This window comes from Microchirus variegatus (assembly GCF_963457635.1).
Source record: "Microchirus variegatus genome assembly, chromosome: 11".
NCBI lineage: Eukaryota > Metazoa > Chordata > Actinopteri > Pleuronectiformes > Soleidae > Microchirus > Microchirus variegatus.
In genome coordinates, this window is record NC_139812.1 from 14,070,678 (window position 1) to 14,089,163 (window position 18,486).

The window sequence follows — 18,486 nt, forward strand, 5'->3', positions numbered from 1 at the left end:
AACCTCTCCTGCATATCAAGACCCAGATCATACACATTTCCAGTAAATCCAGAGCAATCCATGTACTCATCCCTCACAGTTGCAGCTCAGTCACTTCATTGGCCTCTGAAACGCACCACATCAGGTTTTTACCTAATCCTTAGGATTCTACTTAATGCAGGTTGAAAGTGTCTGCACCAGGAAGAAACTTAGTTATAAAGGGGTCTATTGAGTCTCGGTGATGCAATACCAGACAGAGGAACAGCCATGGGAAACCAAGCTTTAACACCTTCTACTAGGTGCAAATAAAGCAAGACATGAGCTCAATGCTGAAAGTGTAAAATCACTGAGGGTTGAAATTGCTATCCACAGTTTCATTACAATTAGAGCGAGAGGGCTGGGATTCTTGTCTCAGTTGTCTCTGTTTCTGTTTTCCACACTTCCCGTTCCTTGTCTCTAGCAGGGAGGTTACAGAAACTGAGAAACCTTCCCCATTGCCCTACTAACACTGCTCGGGCCTCCTCTCTGAATATCTGCATGAGATCATCTGTAATCTGTATGAGACCTGACAGCTCTATTACAGATCTGCACAGGACCCGGTGCTTTCTTATTCAGTGCCCTGCACATTTTCACTGATTAACCAACATGCATTTCTAATATTCTGATGGTAACATGCTTAATTCTTTCATTCATGCTTGCTTGACAGCTATTCCTTGCTCCATTGATCTGTGGGGAATAAATTACAGCAAAACATATATATACATACATACATGTGTGTGTGTAAAATATCTAATTTGCAAAATGTGGGAAATAAACACAAGTGTTGAATCTGATTTTATGACAGCCAGCTAAAGTATACACTGCAATAAACAAAACAACAAACAAACGGACTGATTGTAACAGCTTTGTGACAGATCCAGTGGGCTGTCAGTGGAAACATTAATTATATTTATAGACCACAAAGGAATCTATTCAAAGCCTCCGGTTTAAGACGCAATTTATGATGTGCCAACTCACACTTACTTGTGGAGCTGGGTTCAACTGATTGTTTTGTTATCAGCTGTGGTTGTCTGCATCAGCTTGGTTATTTTAACATATCAGTTTCTTGACCAGGTTCAGATTAAAATGTAATTCAGTAAATGATGCAATTGAATGTTTCTTATACTTTTTAGTGATTTCTGACTGAACACTTGTTCGGTAGGGGTGGGGTGATAAAGCAAAATCACCATATGTCGCAGTTATGGCATTTGTCATATTATATAACTTTTCTTTCATCCTGCCAGAATGAAAGAAAAGGTATACAAGACAGTGGTAAGACCAGCGATGCGGAGGTAGCAGAGATGAAGATGTTGAGGTTCTCTTTGGGAGTGACGAATATGGATAGGATCAGGAATGAGTTAATCAGAGGCACACGTTAGATGTTTTGGAGATAAGGTCAGAGCAGCCAGAATGAGATGGTTTGGTCATGTACAGAGGAGGGATAGTGAATATATTGGTAGAAGGATGCTGGGGTTGGAACTGCCAGGCAGGGGGTCTAGAGGAAGACCAAAGAAAACATTTATGTCTATAGTGAGGACATGAAGTTAGTTGGTGTGAGAGAGGAGGATATAGACAACAGGGTTAGATGGAGGAGGTTGATTCACTGCGGTGACCCCTGAAGGGAGCAGCCGAAAGGAAACGAAGAAGAAGTAGTCTGTATAAGTTGGATGAATACATCAGTATCACTCTGAAGTATTTTCATTAAATGTGATGCCAGCATAAAATGGGTTAAACCTGGGGCATATGAAAAAGGAAAAAATACATATGACTAAATATTACTGTTAATATTTAGCTTTAAGGCCACATGAAGGGACATCTTCTTGATCATCTTCACAACATGTTTAGGGAGAGGATTATGTGCTCAATTATCTATCTTTCTGTTTGTCTAAATCCTGCAGAAACATTCACACTGCATGCCATCCATTGGTTACACAGGGTGCAGGAGAACACGCACGCACACACATACACCGACATGCACACACATAAATAATCCATGCCCATGTGGCACTGCCTGTGGGCATTGGCTATCACCACCTCCAGATGTGGTGTCAGCATGTGGTTGTCATGCTTTAGCCAAGAGCAGACTGAGCAATGTGTTGCAAAGAGTAATATTGCTGCACCTGCTCTTAATCATCACAGAAATAAAAGAGAATCCCCCAAAAATTGTGAAACCTTAGGAACATTATGAAAATTAACATACAAGTTGCTTTCACAGCTGTGCAGAATTTATTTGCAATAATTATTATCACTGTCATTTTTGCGTTTTTCAGCTTCCATTATTAAGTTCAGCTGTTGTATTTACACCTGCTTTCTTTTTCCCATTAATGGAAATAAAATGCTTGTGGCATTCTACAGAATCATAAATAATAAGATCCTTTCTAATCATTTAAGGGATTTATTCAGGGAGCTTTCTGTGGTTAAGTGCCGGAAGGGAGAGTAAGCAAGGTTTTTTTTTTTTGTTGCATATACTTCGAAAGTGGACCTCATTTAATCAAATCCCCTGGATATGCAGGATCATTAAAGCATTCATTTTATTTTGTCAGATGAGCCATTCCCAGCAAATTAGCCTGTTTTTTTTTTTTTGTTTTTTTTTAGTTCCAGAATGTTATAAAGATTCTAGATATATACAAATTAAAAAAATAGGCTTTGCCTACATTTTCTCTGCTACAGTATGAGAAAATCTGTATAAACATCCCTGAAAGACAGTATGAGATTCTGATCTGTGTCATATGTTGCCTGCATTATTAAATATTGTTTTGCTGTTTCCTCAGCATGATATGAAATGTTGTTATATTCTGTGGCTGTCCATTGTGGCATGATGTGCTGTCAATCCACCTACTGTGGTGATCTGTAGTGCAGGATCTAAATGTGGTGCAAGTGCATAAGGGTATGTCCACCTCCAATTTAGCTAGTTACATTTAATCTCGACGATAAGTGTGGCACAAGGAACAAAGGGGTTGCATTGAGTGTTTGAATTAGTCGTTGTTGTGTTTTGGGTGGAACATCAATTAAGCCAATCAGAATTTGTGCTTGTCATTCACTTTAAAAGCTTGTTGCACCTGTGTCTGGCACATGCAAGAGTGAACCATTCTCAGATGAGGAGACTGCTCGTGCACCTTCCTTGTGGAGGAGGCTGGTTGGACAGCAAGCTTATTTGGGCAGACGTGGGTGAAAGACAGGACAGACAAGATAGAGAATAAAGAAATGCAGAATAAAAAAAATCTGCTGATTAAGTGGTGTAAACTTTAAAGAAATGTGCTAAAGTCAGGTTTGAAGATAACAACAAGGGCCAGAAGTTAATGATACAGGTGATGATACAGGAGTGCACAGAGCATCCCTTGTGTGTTTAGTGCATGCATTGCATTGCGAACCCGCTTACGTTGGCACATCTAACGCACCGTTTGATTAAGCATGAAAACACAGCACTGTTGACTGTAGACCATGTTTTTGTTGGTCAGTGGCTTTCTGCTGTCTCAAGATAGCAATCCTCAGTCTGCTGTGCACTGCTTTGTGCCAAGTGTAAGATAGAGCCAGTTTTCTATCTGATGCTGCTGCAGGTGAGATGCTACAAGGAGAAGTGAACATTTATGGCTTGTGCCCTCTTCTCTCTTTCTCTCCCTTTCAGGCACCAGTAATGGGTCTGTACTGGTCTATAACCTGACCAGTGGTCTCCTCCACAAGGAACTCAGCGTCCACTCTTGTGAAGTCAGGTAAGCATCTGTTAGTGTATTTGCCCGTGTTCAATAATGCAGTACATTTTCATTCTTCCCATTTCACTTCTTACCAGGTGAAATATTTATCAAGTGACATGTTAGATTAAACAGGTCAGTCAGCTCAAGGCAAATTAGTGTTTGGTGGAGGCAAGTGGCACTTACATAATTAGAGTTGCCATCACATCAGCCCTTGTGTGTTCAAGTGCAATACTTCCCTGGCTTGATTTATAGGGGTTTTATCTGAATATTTTAGTGCTACAGCTGAGTAAGCTGCCTTGACTTGAATAATTATAGAAGAATCACAAGAGCAAATGAAAACAAAAATCTAGACCAGGATCATTTATTCTGTGTTTACATATATGGAGAACAGTAATATAAACATCAATGAGGATGTGTCCAGATGCATGGAGACAATGTAAAAAAAAAAAAAAAACAGTATATGCAAATACGTTAATGATGATGATATATTATGTTGGCAAGGGTCACAGAAAAATCCCAACACCATTTTCAAATCGAATTCAGAGGGTGTTTTTTTTTTTTTTTTTTTAAATATAGTATGCATTCTGTAGGAGCTAAAGAAAATATTGCATAGTTGCCTTGAACTGTTTACCCCAACAAGAAACTGAATGGTGAGTGTGTGTGTCCTGATGTGTTGTAGATGCACTGAGAAATCATTGTGTGTGGGTGTTTTATGTACTTGGAGTAGAGAGAGGAAGACGGTGTCCTAGATTAGTGATATTCAGCCTAATAAGTGATATCTCACTTATAAGGTGCTGATGTAACACTGACGATGCAGTAAGTGGTGTAGTATTTTCCCAGTTTGCAGTCACAGACTTACCATTATTGCCAGATTTGCCAATTCACAAATAACTGTGAAGAAATCAACTGCAAACACAAATGCAGTTCATATTGTAGCATGCTTTCTCACAGTACACGTCACACATGTGACTAATGGGACATTGCATTAGTGTCATGCTCTGGTATTGAGCATGCTACTTCACTGTAACAGCATCAATGCTATTAGTTACGCTTGTGTACTTGTACTTGTTTCCTGCCATGACAAATCAAAATGTCTTGAGGGATGAAAGTCTATTTATTTCTCGGTGAAATGCGTGCTGTATATACATTTCATTACTATTTCCACTTGAAATAAATTACTTACTTTGTAGAAATGAAGCCAAATGTCTTGTTCGAATAACCTCTGATTACTCCACTATTCTCCCACGCCTAATTAGCTAAGTAATGAACCTGTCAGTCACAGATGAAATAGACCATTCGATGAAGAGCAATATACTATATTAGGAAGGGCTTTCCTTCTGTTTGAGCCAACAAAATCTAACAAGAGTATTATTGAACAGTTGTTGATGGCATTTCTAGGGATCAATGAGAAGACTGCCACTGCAATTAAAATCCGTTTAGTTTGGAAAGTCTGTCTGATGCTAAAAAATAATTTTGGAATTTGTGCTCAGTCCTGCATGTTAATGGATCATTAATAGATCAATGCCATGACCTATGAAAACTCCCCATGGTCCTTTGTCAAGTGTTTCTCATGCTGCCCTTGATGTCAGCTGGCAGCATTGACAGTGACTGTGATTTTTATGTACCACGATCACAACAGAAAGTTTTAGAACAAGGGATAACTCAGAAATTCAGGTGGGAAAAGACAATACATCTCTAATTCCATTAGTCTACATGTGTACATGTGTACATGTGTAAGTTTTATGTAATTTTTGTTAGTTGGCATTCAGTAATTTATAGTATTCTGTTATGTTTAGAGGTTACAGGCTGACACAATTAATGTCAAGAATATCGCTGTCTTTCCTAATGAAACAGGTCCCCAAAAATGGATTGAACTGGTGTGCTCGACTTAACTGAAGGTTTGTTTCAGGGCTGTTTTGTTATTAGATTTCTTCGTCCCACTTGGCCTCTGCTCAATGTACTGGTAAATGATGGTGGGAAAGGTGGATCACACAGAAAGGGCATGAAGTTAGAGTGCTGTCTCCCACAATGCAACAACAAAACAGCAGGCTGTGCTTCATTAGTTAGTGTTCTCTAATGAGCAGCAAAACTATTTCACCGTGATTAATTAGGCACGAGATTGAATCAATTAATGTTCTTCAGAGATTGATTGGAAGCAAGCATCATCTGTTCGAGCAGAGTTATGCTTTTTTAATGAGTGAAGTTGGTATGGTGAAGCTGCAACAAACTTAAATGAGCTGCGCAACATAAGATACTTGAAATGTGTGTGTAAGTCACTGCATACAGTTTTTCTGTATGTGTGGACTAAAGTGAGTGATTAAGCCTGGTTTCTGGGGTCACTAGATTTGTTCCGCAGTCATGATGCGGAACAGCTGCATCTTCCTCAGCTTGTCATCTTTCACTCGATACAACAGAACGGCGGAACCTTGTGCTCACACTTGTTACCATGTGCAAGCATTTACACGTGGCGTAATTGCTTGGTGTCGCAAGCTGCTTTTGTTTACTTGACCCTTCATGTTTAAGTATATGCAATCGTTCAAAGTGGAGCACTGGGACAACATTTTACAATAGATGAATAACACATTATCATTAGTCCTGTAATATCAGAAATGTCTCTGTAGAGTGTGCTGTTATTTCCAGTGTTGTGTGAAATGGTTCAAACTCTGTGTTGGGAAGAGCAGAGGTGCTTATGGAAATTAGCCCAGCAGACCTTGCCCATGCACAGTCATGCCAAAAAGAACTGGCTTTTAGCATCTCATTTACTTTTAGTGGTGAAATTGACTAATTAATCATGTGGCTATTTACCCTCTCATTACAGTCGAGTGTGTGTGTGTGTGTGCTCCCTGAGCTGTACCCACTTTAAAATAATATTAATATCTCATTCTCATACTTGCTGACTTGGTTTTCTATGTATTAATATACCATTGAAAATAAGTAGTCTCAGATTTACTTTGCTTGGATGTAGATTATTTATTGAAGTAATACATCTCTCTCTCTCTCTTATTCCTTAGGGGGATCGAATGGGTGAGTCTCACCAGTTTCCTGTCCTTTGCGACTTCTGCCCCCAATAACATGGGCTTGGTACGAAATGAACTGCAGCATGTCGACCTGCCCACTGGTGAGATGCTCTCGCTCTCTCTCTCTCTCTCTCACACACACACTCACACATGCCCACACGCCTTTAATCGTTTAGAGGGGAAAACTTCAGCTACAGAGGAATTAAATAAACAATAATGCACACAGCACTGCAGCTACTTTTAATCCCCAACGTCCTCCTCTTCACTGTCTTCCTGTGTCTATGTGGTTCACTGAAGTACTGGTGGCATTGTTGTTCCACCTTCTTGCCAGCACTGGGGCAGTCGTAGAGCTGAATGGATGTCTGTGTGTGACGGACATCTCTATAGCTCACACTGGCATAGCAATATGCCATCTTATTTGGTTCACTGTAAATAAACAAAGGCGGCATAATGAGAGGGTCTTCTTAACAACGGTATAGTTAGATTGCTGGTTAAGAAAAGGGCTTAAGAACCTCTTTTTGTTTTCCCCAAGGGCATACTTACACACACCTCCAAATTAGGTTCAAACTAAATAGTGTTTGGGTACCACCAAGGGACAGCAAGCTCTGCAAATGAGATTCTATGCAGAGTTCCTGCAGAGTGACTTATACCTTGCCAGAGCCTCTTGATGGGTCTATAGAATAACTACACCAACATGAAAGTGTCTCTGCCTCCTCCAGGGATTGGAAATATACAGTGTTGAATTTTATGTGCTATACAGGGGTCTAGAGTTGGAGAGTAACTTTAATGTAATCAGGCAGAGTTGGTTAAAGGATTTCCTTGGAACCATGTTTTTGTATACAAATAATTGATGAGCACTTGGATCAAAGCTATGTAGTATGAAGAACGCGTTCTACTAGCACAGTGAAATTGTCATTGTAATAACTGGTCACAAAGCCTTTATCCCCAGTTCTTTCAAGACAGTTGTGAGGTTAAGTCACTTCTTCAAAGAGTCTCTATAAACCCAGCAGTCGTCAAAATTAACAGCCCACAGTAATAGCCTTGGTTACAGACACACATTCCCTCAAACACATATCTTCCTAATTGTTTTTTCTTTGTCGGTTGAAGTAATTGAGATCCTCTCAGGCAGTGATTTTCAACCTGGGGTTAATAATAATTTCTGGGGTTGCAAAGAACACAATCCAACCAAGTATTAAATTATACAGGGGGATGGCACTTATTAAGATAGATAAAAACACATTTCATTGCATGGTTTCTGGGTGAGTTTCTGGTCAGAAATGAAACTGTTGGGACTTTTGTGCATCTTGTTTAAAGCTACATCGTGTAATTGCTGATGATTTTTTCATATGTTGTTAATATAATGCCACTGTTTAATATAAAACTAACATTATTTGTATGCTGTGTCCCTCATCAGTAAAACAGGCTCTGGCAAACAATGCTGTCATATTATGACTGGGGAAATGTTTGTGTATGCATCAACAGTGCAGGGGCCAACGGGGGCAACAAGCTTTTACCCCTCAAATGGCTGAACAACCGGGTTTTTTGTGCAATAATACTCGGTGCTGAAACTTCTGTGTTTCCAGCTATACTTCAACTTGTTTGCAGCTGTCTGGTTTCATTGCCCATTGTTTCTGGTCCCTCTCGCTGTCTTGACATTAAACAAATCAGTTCCAGTGTGCAGTGCAGGAATGTTGAGACACCGCTCTACTTAGAGTGTTGTGTGAAGCTGATAGGCTTAATCAGCATTGTGTGAACTCATTTTACAATGGTACGAATCTCATGGACTTTTGTTTATATTTTAAACTTACACACAGTAGTATTTATCACAATAATATGTAATATGCAAACCAGGGGGTCTTAAAACGTAGTGTGTTGTTCTGGTGGGTCAGTTGTCTCTCTCCAACACCCCGAGTCCTCCCATCTCTCCTCTGTATCCCTTCATCTCCCTTTAGCCTGTGGTTCTACTTCAGAATAAGATTAAAAATGAGGTTCTATTATAATCTTGACAAGCAAACAGGCTGAAACACCTGACATGTTCTGTCTATCGATCTTCTCTCCTTTCTTTCAGCACTTGGAACAGTCCCACACTCACATGTGCAATCTCTTCTCGTTTTGTGCCATCAGAAAAAATCAAACATTTTCTGAAAGCTGAGAAGTTGCAAGTCATAGTCAACATGTGGTTATTAGAGTAATTTCACTGCACTGTTGCAGGAAACCGGCGAATTAGCGTTGTATGCAGTTCATTTGTGCTGTTAGATATTGAAAGTTATTCAGGAAAATGGGCAAAAGCACTTACTCACAGGAGATTTTCTGGCCATTGTATAGTTGAAATAAGCAAACAAGACCAGACTGACATTTTGAGGGTTAATATATATTTACTCTGTACACTAATGCTGAAACTCTACAATGTCTTTAGTTTAATAGAGGACCAAGATGACAAGAAAAGCAGAGGGAGAGTCGGCTTTCGAAGTTCCACTCAACACCGAAATACATAATGAATAAATGTCTTTCATCAAATCTCATCATGTCCTATTAATAGGTGACTATTAACACCACATGGAGAAATAAAAACAAGATTGATTTCTGATTGAACAAGCTACATGAGTAATTGAGACCTTTCATAGTTGAAATCAGCTTGACACATGTACAGAGCCTGAGCTGATCAAGAGTCTGAAGAGTTAAATGCCATAATTAGCACTTTGTAATCAAGGCATATAAGCCCTTCCACTGTGTATGACTGTGAAAACACAGGAGGGTTGTAAAGAATTAGCCTCTTATGAGCCACAGGTCTCCAAAGTTTTTACCACACCATATGCTACTTTATGCCCCACTGGTAGACAAACACCAACTGTCATCTCAACTCAACTGTTGGAGGTCACCCCCCATTTCCCAACTCATGACAGACTGGTCTTTTACTTGGACATTTAAACCAGGCCACCTTCCTGAATGTGCAACACAAAATCAGATCAGCATTTTCCTTGGCAAACATGATACAATACACCTGCTGAAGGGCGTTCTTGTTTTGTTAAAAAGGGGCACCTTGACACTCTGCATATATTGTGCTTCAGTGGGTGAAAAGTTACGAATGAAAGGTAGGGAGTAAAGCTCTCTCCCTCTGGAGAAAAAAGGGGAAATCATGATGCACCATGAACTTCAAGGAGATGAGAAGAGTCTGTCTTTTCACAGGTGTAAAGAAAGATAGTGTCATCTGCTTTCCATCACCACCTCCTCCTGTCACATTCTCTCTCTCTCTCCCTCTCTCTCTCCATGTCTGTTGTGTTTTCCAGGCAGATGCTTTGCATTCAGAGGTGAGAGAGGAAACGATGAGCCACCCATTGAGATGATTAAAGTGTCCCATCTCAAGTGAGTAGTGCCCCCCACCACCACCGGAAAAAACAAAACATATATGAACATCACAAACCTGTCTGAAGCTTTCTGCTCTTACCTTAGAAAGTATTTGCACCCACATATATGTCTTACCTCCCTCGAGCCACCCCATTGCTTACCTTCATTCATCTTTCTACATTTAATTCAGTACCTTTTAAAGGTTAAAGATTCCCCCTTTTTCACCTTTTTTTTTCCTGAAATATGGTTATACCCTGATCTGAAGTTTTATTAGTATACTGCTAAAAGACTTAAAGCACGCACACATCCACTATTACAGTTGGGTTGTTTATTCATGATTATCCCTAAAAACCTTTATATATTAATTCATGGTGTGCAGTGTTCCTGCTCATTATTTCTCTATTAATATTGTATATCTTAATCAGTTTGTGATATTCATGAGAATAAAATAGCATTTTCTAGAAATGCAATACATATACAATTCCCTGTCTGCTAATATTCACTTGTTATTGAAATTACAATATATTTGTTTTATGTTGAAGGACAACATATTCTAACAACAATCGATCTGTCTCTCTCTTTCTCTCACCACACCCTACACTGTGTTGTACAGGAGGCTGTTACTCGGCCTGAAATTCAACCATATCTTTTAGTTCTGGTAGTTGCCAGTTTTTTATTTCAGCTAACTTCAAGTCACAAGACTGAATAAATGATTCAGATGTGCAAGAAAATGCCTGTGTTTACTTAAGTACAACAAAAACAAATTGTTGCAGATATACATTCTTAGTGCATTTAGGTTCTTGTGAAAACATATTGTACTATATGAACACATGGTTGCCAGGTAATGATGACAGACATGTACATGTTTGTGGTGTCCATCCTCAGACAGTATTTGGTGGTGGTCTTCAGAGACAAACCCCTGGAGCTATGGGACACCAGGACAGGGACACTTCTCCGGGAAATGGCCAAGAACTTCCCCACTGTTACTGCACTGGTAATGACAAATTTACCTACCGATAACCTTCACTTGTCCTTAAACCAAAGGTGCTGTGCAATGTATTAAATAAGGCAAACATAAATTGCTTTTTCCAGCAGGTGTTTTTATGTGATTCCACAGCTGGATATCTACATATCTCCAATTTACATTATTATTCGACAAAACACAATGTTGGTGTTGCTGACTTTTCCCATTTGGTTATAGTCCCTTATAATTGTTGACTCTCTCCCCTATCTTGTGTTTGTGTGGACCATTTGAAAGACTAGTCAGATTTTTTTTCTCCTAAGCGCAGCAAAGAACAGTGGCTTCATTAGACCAGAGGAATACTCATAAAAAGAGAGTTATGCTAGGCAAACCTACCATTGGGCTGTAAAACCCTGCACAGTATGAATAAAAATGCCAGGAACCTTAATAATACATGCCATCTCCCCCAGCCCCATGTTGCTGTTCATTTCCATATTGATTACAACCTTGAGTTAACTAGACCACAGCCACAGTGCTCCAGCAGTTAGTAAGGCTTATGGAAAATAGCTATTTTACATGCTAAAGTTTAACTTATGTAAGCATCTACTGCAAATGCTGTACATTTCTTGCTCTCTCTAACTCTCTGTATAGGTGTGTTCTTATGTCAGCAAATGAAAATGTGTTCGCTACCTCATGGGCGTTTATCACTTGAACCTCAACCTTGTGTGTGTTTTTCTGCGTAAACAGGAGTGGTCTCCGTCGCACAACCTGAAGAGCCTAAAGAAAAAGCAAATGGCAGCAAGAGAAGCCATGGCTCGGCAGACTGTGTCAGATGCCGAGCAGTGTATCGTTGAATCGTCAGTCATCAGGTCAGCATCATAACCAATAAGAATTTAGCTTCACATAATACTCATCATACTATCTTTCAATCTTTTTTTTCATATTTTTCAAGTGTAAGACGTCCATATTATAGGGGTATATTAAAGGAACGATGTGGCTATAATCATTGTTACACTGTTGGACAATCATAATTTAGACGTGTATCCAAGTTTGCATTTGTACTGTTGGCTCCCCACTTATAATGACACACATTGCTGTTTCTACTATTTATCTACTGTAAGCTTTTTTTTGACATGTCTTTCCATCTTTTTTCAAATGATGCCTTTCTGTCATCTATCCGTCATACAACTTTTTTTTCACAAACTGATTTTTTAACACAGAGTTACAATACGACAACCAACTCTATATGTGGATATATTGTTTTGTTTGAAGTCAGCATTGACATTTTCCAAATTAATCGAGCTTCTTTATAATCTGTACATATTCTACTCTCCAACTGCAGATACCACCAATTTAGCTGGAAGAAAATCATTAGTGTATAGCAGAAGACAAATATATCTAGCCAAAATATATCACTCTGAAAAGTGTGGAACAAATGTCTGTTTGTTCGGTCTCTTTGCAACAGTCTCCTGCAGGATGCCGAGAGCAAGTCAGAGACCAGCCAAGCCATCTCAGCCAGGGAGCATTTTGTATTCACTGACACAGACGGACAAGTCTACCATATCACTGTAGAGGGCAACACAGTCAAGGATGGTGCTCGAATTCCCCCCGATGTGAGTCGAGAGACTATGTATCTTTTTTATGCCTCTCTCTCTCTCTCTCTCTCTGATTCTTGCATAGGGCTATTCCTTCCTGCATCTCTCTCCTTTCAGTTTACTGTTGGGCATTTCCTCTCTGTACAGTAGCTCTAAACTGCTTCTTTTTTCCCCCTGTTCACCTTCTACAGTATATATCAATACTTTGACCTTTTATCCTCTTGCCTCTCTGTACATGTTATCAGTCAAATCTGTGAATCAATACTTTATCTCAGAATTGTGACGTTCACTATCACCTTTACACACCACATCATCAATCTTGTTGCCGTTTTTCATCCTTTTTTCTGCTTTCCTTTTTTTTATTCCCATTTTGTTCTTGCATCTTTCCACCACTGTCATCTTTTATTTATATATATATATAGTATTTACTATTCTTTTTTATCCTCAAAGAAGATGCTGAAACACTGCTTCCTGTTTGCCAGACACACTTTCCTCCTCTATATAATAAACATTTTTGTGTGTGGCTATGGCTTCCGAACAAAATGTGGTAAAGTTTTCTGCAGTAGTAAAGTGCGCTGAATCAAGGTGACGTTTCATCTAAATCTTGCTGCTTTATTGTTTTTTTATGAGAGTCAAGATGTGGGAGTGCTTCTTTGGCCATCAGTTTGTCACAGATAGTGTTTTTCAAGTGTTTTCTGTACAAGTTCAGAGCATGACTCTGGCTCAGCGGAAGAGAAACAGGTACTGCATCTTAAGATTATCCTGCTTTAATTTGCCTTGGAAGCAGATTCAAGCAGGATGTTTGCATTAGATTGTTTGTGTTACACTTGATTACATTTAGTGTTTTGTTGCCTAAGCCTCTGTTGTCCTTAGAATAACATGGAATCAAAGCTGTTATTTGGTCATTTAGTAGTCTTGCAGTCATTATGTATGTATGAATTATTGCGCCTGAAGGTATTTGTTTTGAAAATGTGATAGGGCCCAGTGGTGAGCACAAAGTTTTGACCGTGTATGAGAGGCAGATGTTTCATTTATATACAGTAAGTGTTAAATAAACGTGTTAAAAGCTACAGCTGAGTGCATACGTCTAAACATCTTTACTGATCGTATCAGTAGCTTTGAATAACAATAGAAGATTTTGTCTCATTGTGACTTATTATGTTTAGATTAGTTATTTGTTCACTATTTCTTCCAAATGTATATTTTTTTCCATACAGAAATAATAAATAAATAAATAAAAATAAAGCCACTCTCAATTTCTTAAGTCAATTTTTGAGAGGTGGATAGGAATGTAAAGCAGTGCGTGGTTTCCGTGCTCACTACCTTCAGCTATTCACACCACAAAGACACACATTGGAGGCTTGCCTTGGGATTTCAAAGCTTTATCTTTGTGACAGCTGCAGATTCATTGCTCAAAGACCTGCATATCCCAAAGCTTCAAATATTCTTTTAGGAAGATAGATGATCTTCATATTTTTTTGCTTAAAAAGTGCACAGCGAAGGGGATCTGACACATAATATGTTCATTTCAGTGCTCCATCTGCTGGTTTGTGCAGGCTGCTTTGTTACTTTTTCTTATTTTTATTTTGTTGTTGTACTGCGATCTTGAGTGTCTTGAAAGGCGCCTTCAAATATAATGCACTATTATTATTATTATTATTATGTCTTGTTTGTTTCATATAATAAGCACACTTGACCTGATTAGAAATTAGTGTCTCTCTCTTTCCTCCTTTGTCCTTTAGCAGCTTAAATCAGTAAAACGTATCCCTCTTCCTGTGTTGTAGGGAAGTATGGGCAGTATTGCCTGCATCGCCTGGAAAGGTGACACCCTGGTGCTCGGAGATGTGGATGGCAATCTCAACTTCTGGGACCTCAAGGCTCGTTTGTCCAGGTGAGAATTTAAATTTAGGATTTTTATTTTAATTTCTGGCAGAGTGCAATGATATATTATGTGCAATGAATATTAAACCTCAGCAGAATGTCTGTGGGTTGATGCTTGGCCTATGGTTGGGAATGTTTAACCTCAGTGAAAGGATCGAAACAAATAACTGGATGGTAGAATAAAATTTGTTGTAAAACTGCAAACCAAAACAACCATATTCATACAATAATGAACAAATATGCTGTGCAATTAGTTAGGGCTGAACGATTATGGAAAATAATCTAATTGCGATTTTTCGTTCCAATATTGCGATTGCGATGCGATTATTTTTTAAAGGTCTTAATCTTCTGTATTATTAAACAAAGACAAGCAATACATCATAAGTATGGCAATACTATATTACATTAAAAATAAACAGTTCTTCCCTGGAAGACAGACCTCTGTTCTGATGACATGAGGTGATGCATGAATAGATGAACATCTGAACATAAAGTGCTGAGAAGGAACCCTGGTGTTAAAAAATGAAAGTCAGTCACAAGTCACACAAAGTGCAGATTGCAGATATATATACACACAAATTTATAAAAATATGTGGCTTTACCACACTCAGTTTTTTGACATCTGTGAACTGCTAGACAGTCATTAAATATAATAATAATATTAATAATAAATAAATAAAATATACACACAACCCGTTTTGAAGTGCGATCATATGGCGTAACTAGGGATGGGAATTTCAGACATTTTTTTTTTTTTTTTTTTAACAGCAGCAGCAACAGCAGCAATGCGGGGGTGGAAACTAACTATTCTACAGTGTACTACGTCGTTTTAGGCTCAAAAACGGTCCATTATTGAACATCAAAACAGCGATAATAAAAATGAGGGTAAAAAAAAAAAGCGGAGCAGAGAGTTTTCTCTCCGCTGGCACAGGTGTGTCTCACAGGTGTGTCTCCAGACGACTCAGGTTTTTGAACCTGCGCTTGTTGTGTCCACCAGAGTGCAGGATCTTGACTGGGTGAGATGCCGTCTTCAATCGTGTAGACGGCTTATTGTTGTGTCCACCCCCGTTCTTAACATTAGCGCAAGCTCGTTCGCAACACACGCGCACACACACGCTTGGACACGCACAGTCACTGAACAGCTGTTCGGACAGCGGCCGAAGCTCCATAGTCACCTTACAGACCCGCCCTCACCTATTCCATTCACAAAAACGGGCCGTGACTCGTCCTCCGCAACGCGCGCATGTGAGCGCGCAGGGAGCCTGCATGTGACCAGAGTGCAGCGTCTGTGGTTAGACGATCTCGTTCGATTATATCACATGTTTTACACACGCATGTCACGTGAACAGCGTATAATCGCAGCCTTTGCGGTTAGAAAATTGCACTTAATCATATCGCGATATTATCGCAAATGCGATATATCGTTCAGCCCTACAATTAGTTGTTTAAATTGTTTTTTTGTTTTTTTTATCAATGCTTTGGATATTTTCAGGGGAATACCGACACATCGTGGCTGGGTGAAGAAGATTCGCTTTGCACCAGGGAAAGGTAACCAAAAGCTGTTGGTGATGTACACGGATGGAGCAGAGGTCTGGGACACCAAAGAGGTGAGGATCCACGCACCAGCTCTTGCAAGTTGATATATGTTGGTCTTATCAAAAGGCAGCAACATAACAAGAATTCAATGCACTGTTAATTTTCAGCATACTTACATACACACACCCAGCACACTGCATAACTCAAGGAAAGATACAAAAGCTGCAATGTTATGCATTTACCGTGAGAGAAATAATTTGTTCCTCTAGCCCTCTTAATTACTGAAGCGTTATAATATTGTAGTGTGTATGTCTCACTAATATTCTCTCAAACCATTTCCAATAGTAACAATTGTCTTGGTGAGTTGAACAATCATGTTGCTCTGTGTAAGTACACATGCACAGAATGCTTTTTGATGGCATATGTAATCCACAGCAGGACGGATGATTGTGATTTCTGTTAGCTCTGTGTTCCCTCGCTCTCTCTTTAACTTTGTTTACTGATGTTACCCAGAAGGTCCTGTCTCTGCACACGCTTCATTACACTTCATCTGAGAATCCCTCTGGCTACTTTGCACTTCAGTACATAATTCCATCTCATGTCAAAGGCTAGAGTGTTTTTATCCCCCGCTGAAATATTTATTAGCTTACACAGCAACAATGAATGTTAAAAACTGAAGAACAGATGAATGTGGACATGCTCTGGTGTGTTAAGCAACATAGGGTGGAGGGAGATGGTCCCAGTGGAGCATTATTGTCTGGATGGAGGGATGTACTTTCTTGGGAGAAGCTGAGATAAGGCAGTTTTCAGTACCCAGTTGTTAAACCCAGACAACAGATGGATGAAGCTGCAGAGGGAAAGGAGCAACAACAGCAGCAGAGCAGGAGAGGGGGAAGGAGAGGAAATGCAGGAGAGATTTGCGAAATGCTTCAGTGCCCTGCTGACAGCTGGGTTGTGTTGACTTGACTTCCATACAGCTGCATTAAGTGCCAGAGAGGGGGTTTTTGGTAACACCTTGTAAAAAGGTTGAAGGTTGAAACAACGGTTTGTCCACTGTCTTCCAATGTGTATCGTTTTATACGTAACATAAATTAGTTTACAGTACCACAGCATGGTGGCCATGCTTTTGTATTTAATCCAAAAATCATCCAATGTTCCTTCTTTTATTTGAATAATGGTTTAGTCCCCAATCTTTTTTCAGACTCCTTGCAGATGCTGTTGAAGAAGCTAATAGGTGACGGAGTTGAACCACTTTGACCCTTCTGTATTACAGGTCCAAATGGTCAGCAGCACACGAGTCGGTCGCAACGTGAACTACCGTATCCTTGACATTGACTGGTGCACGTCAGACAAAGTCGTCCTAGCATCCGACGATGGTTGTATCCGGGTGCTGGAGATGGCCATGAAGTCTGCCAGCTACCGTATGGATGAACAAGACCTGACTGGTGAGCCAGGGGTGAAGTGAAAACTTTAAAATAAAATAAAAATTATAGGAAAGAGAAATTGTGACTGGAGTTGGTAGATTCCCATGTCATAGTTGTAAAAGTTTTAAATTACATAATACATAATGTTATTTACAGCTTTTTACAACTAACTGTTCTATTTGTCAATTCATGGGGAACATGTCCAGACCCAGTATGGTGTCCCTACCTGCTCGTGCCCAGAGCTGCTCTAACCCTCAAGGCATTCCTGCTACTGCAGCCCTGGTCAGGAACCTTCACCATGGACATAACTCAAGTGTAAGGCCCAACTTTTGGATAAATTGCCATAAATGAGTCCAGCCTAGTTAATTGTCTGACATCAACTGTTTCTGAAAGGTGGTGTTCTTTCATCAGTGTATGTTCTACAAGCTTTGCTCCTCGCTATTTACACAACAACACAACTCCTTGCTCTATGACTGTCAGATTGAGTAACTACAAGATAATCAATACAAAAGCCAAGGCAAGCATTATTTATCTAATGCTCATGGTGAAAAAAAACAATATCAAGCAAATTAAAAAAGTATTAAAAAGCGAAGGGGCGTTAACATCCTACAGTGGCACTGGCGATATGTTAGATGTCAAGATATGTGTTGTCATAGAAACCCATGTGCAGTGTTTTTTTTCTGTTGGAGAAAAGCTGACTTTGTACACCCTCAGGAAGCTCAGTGAAGAACTAAACATCAGGATGTAAATAGACTTTTTAGTGCTGGAGTTGCCCCGTGCCAGTTTGCAAGATGAGTATCGGCTTACCAGTGCCTACTTGAATTAATTTCTTGGCCGTGTAAATTCTAATCAAGCCCAATCCTTAGTTGTGTACACTGCCTGTTAAATAGAAACATAAATATTGGTGCGTATCCCTACAGCTAAATCTCGGATGCTGAGAAACACATTAGTAGAGGCCTGTACTTTCAATTATTCATGTCTACACAGTTTGCATTAGTGAGCAGGCAGAACTGCTAT

The 18,486-nt window shown here is 39.5% G+C and overlaps 1 protein-coding gene across 1 annotated transcript in view; it reads left to right on the forward strand.

Annotated features, from left to right (window-relative positions):
- The window catches only part of wdr11 (WD repeat domain 11), a 47,806-nt gene that overhangs the window by 18,067 nt on the left and 11,253 nt on the right, over positions 1-18,486 (forward strand). The window contains exons 11-20 of the mRNA XM_083897710.1: positions 3,644-3,728; positions 6,722-6,828; positions 10,015-10,090; positions 10,958-11,066; positions 11,781-11,902; positions 12,499-12,646; positions 14,413-14,519; positions 16,002-16,116; positions 17,319-17,490; positions 17,676-17,784. Coding sequence (XP_083753836.1) covers positions 3,644-3,728; positions 6,722-6,828; positions 10,015-10,090; positions 10,958-11,066; positions 11,781-11,902; positions 12,499-12,646; positions 14,413-14,519; positions 16,002-16,116; positions 17,319-17,490; positions 17,676-17,784 — 1,150 coding nt within the window. The remainder of the gene's footprint in view (positions 1-3,643; positions 3,729-6,721; positions 6,829-10,014; positions 10,091-10,957; positions 11,067-11,780; positions 11,903-12,498; positions 12,647-14,412; positions 14,520-16,001; positions 16,117-17,318; positions 17,491-17,675; positions 17,785-18,486) is intronic.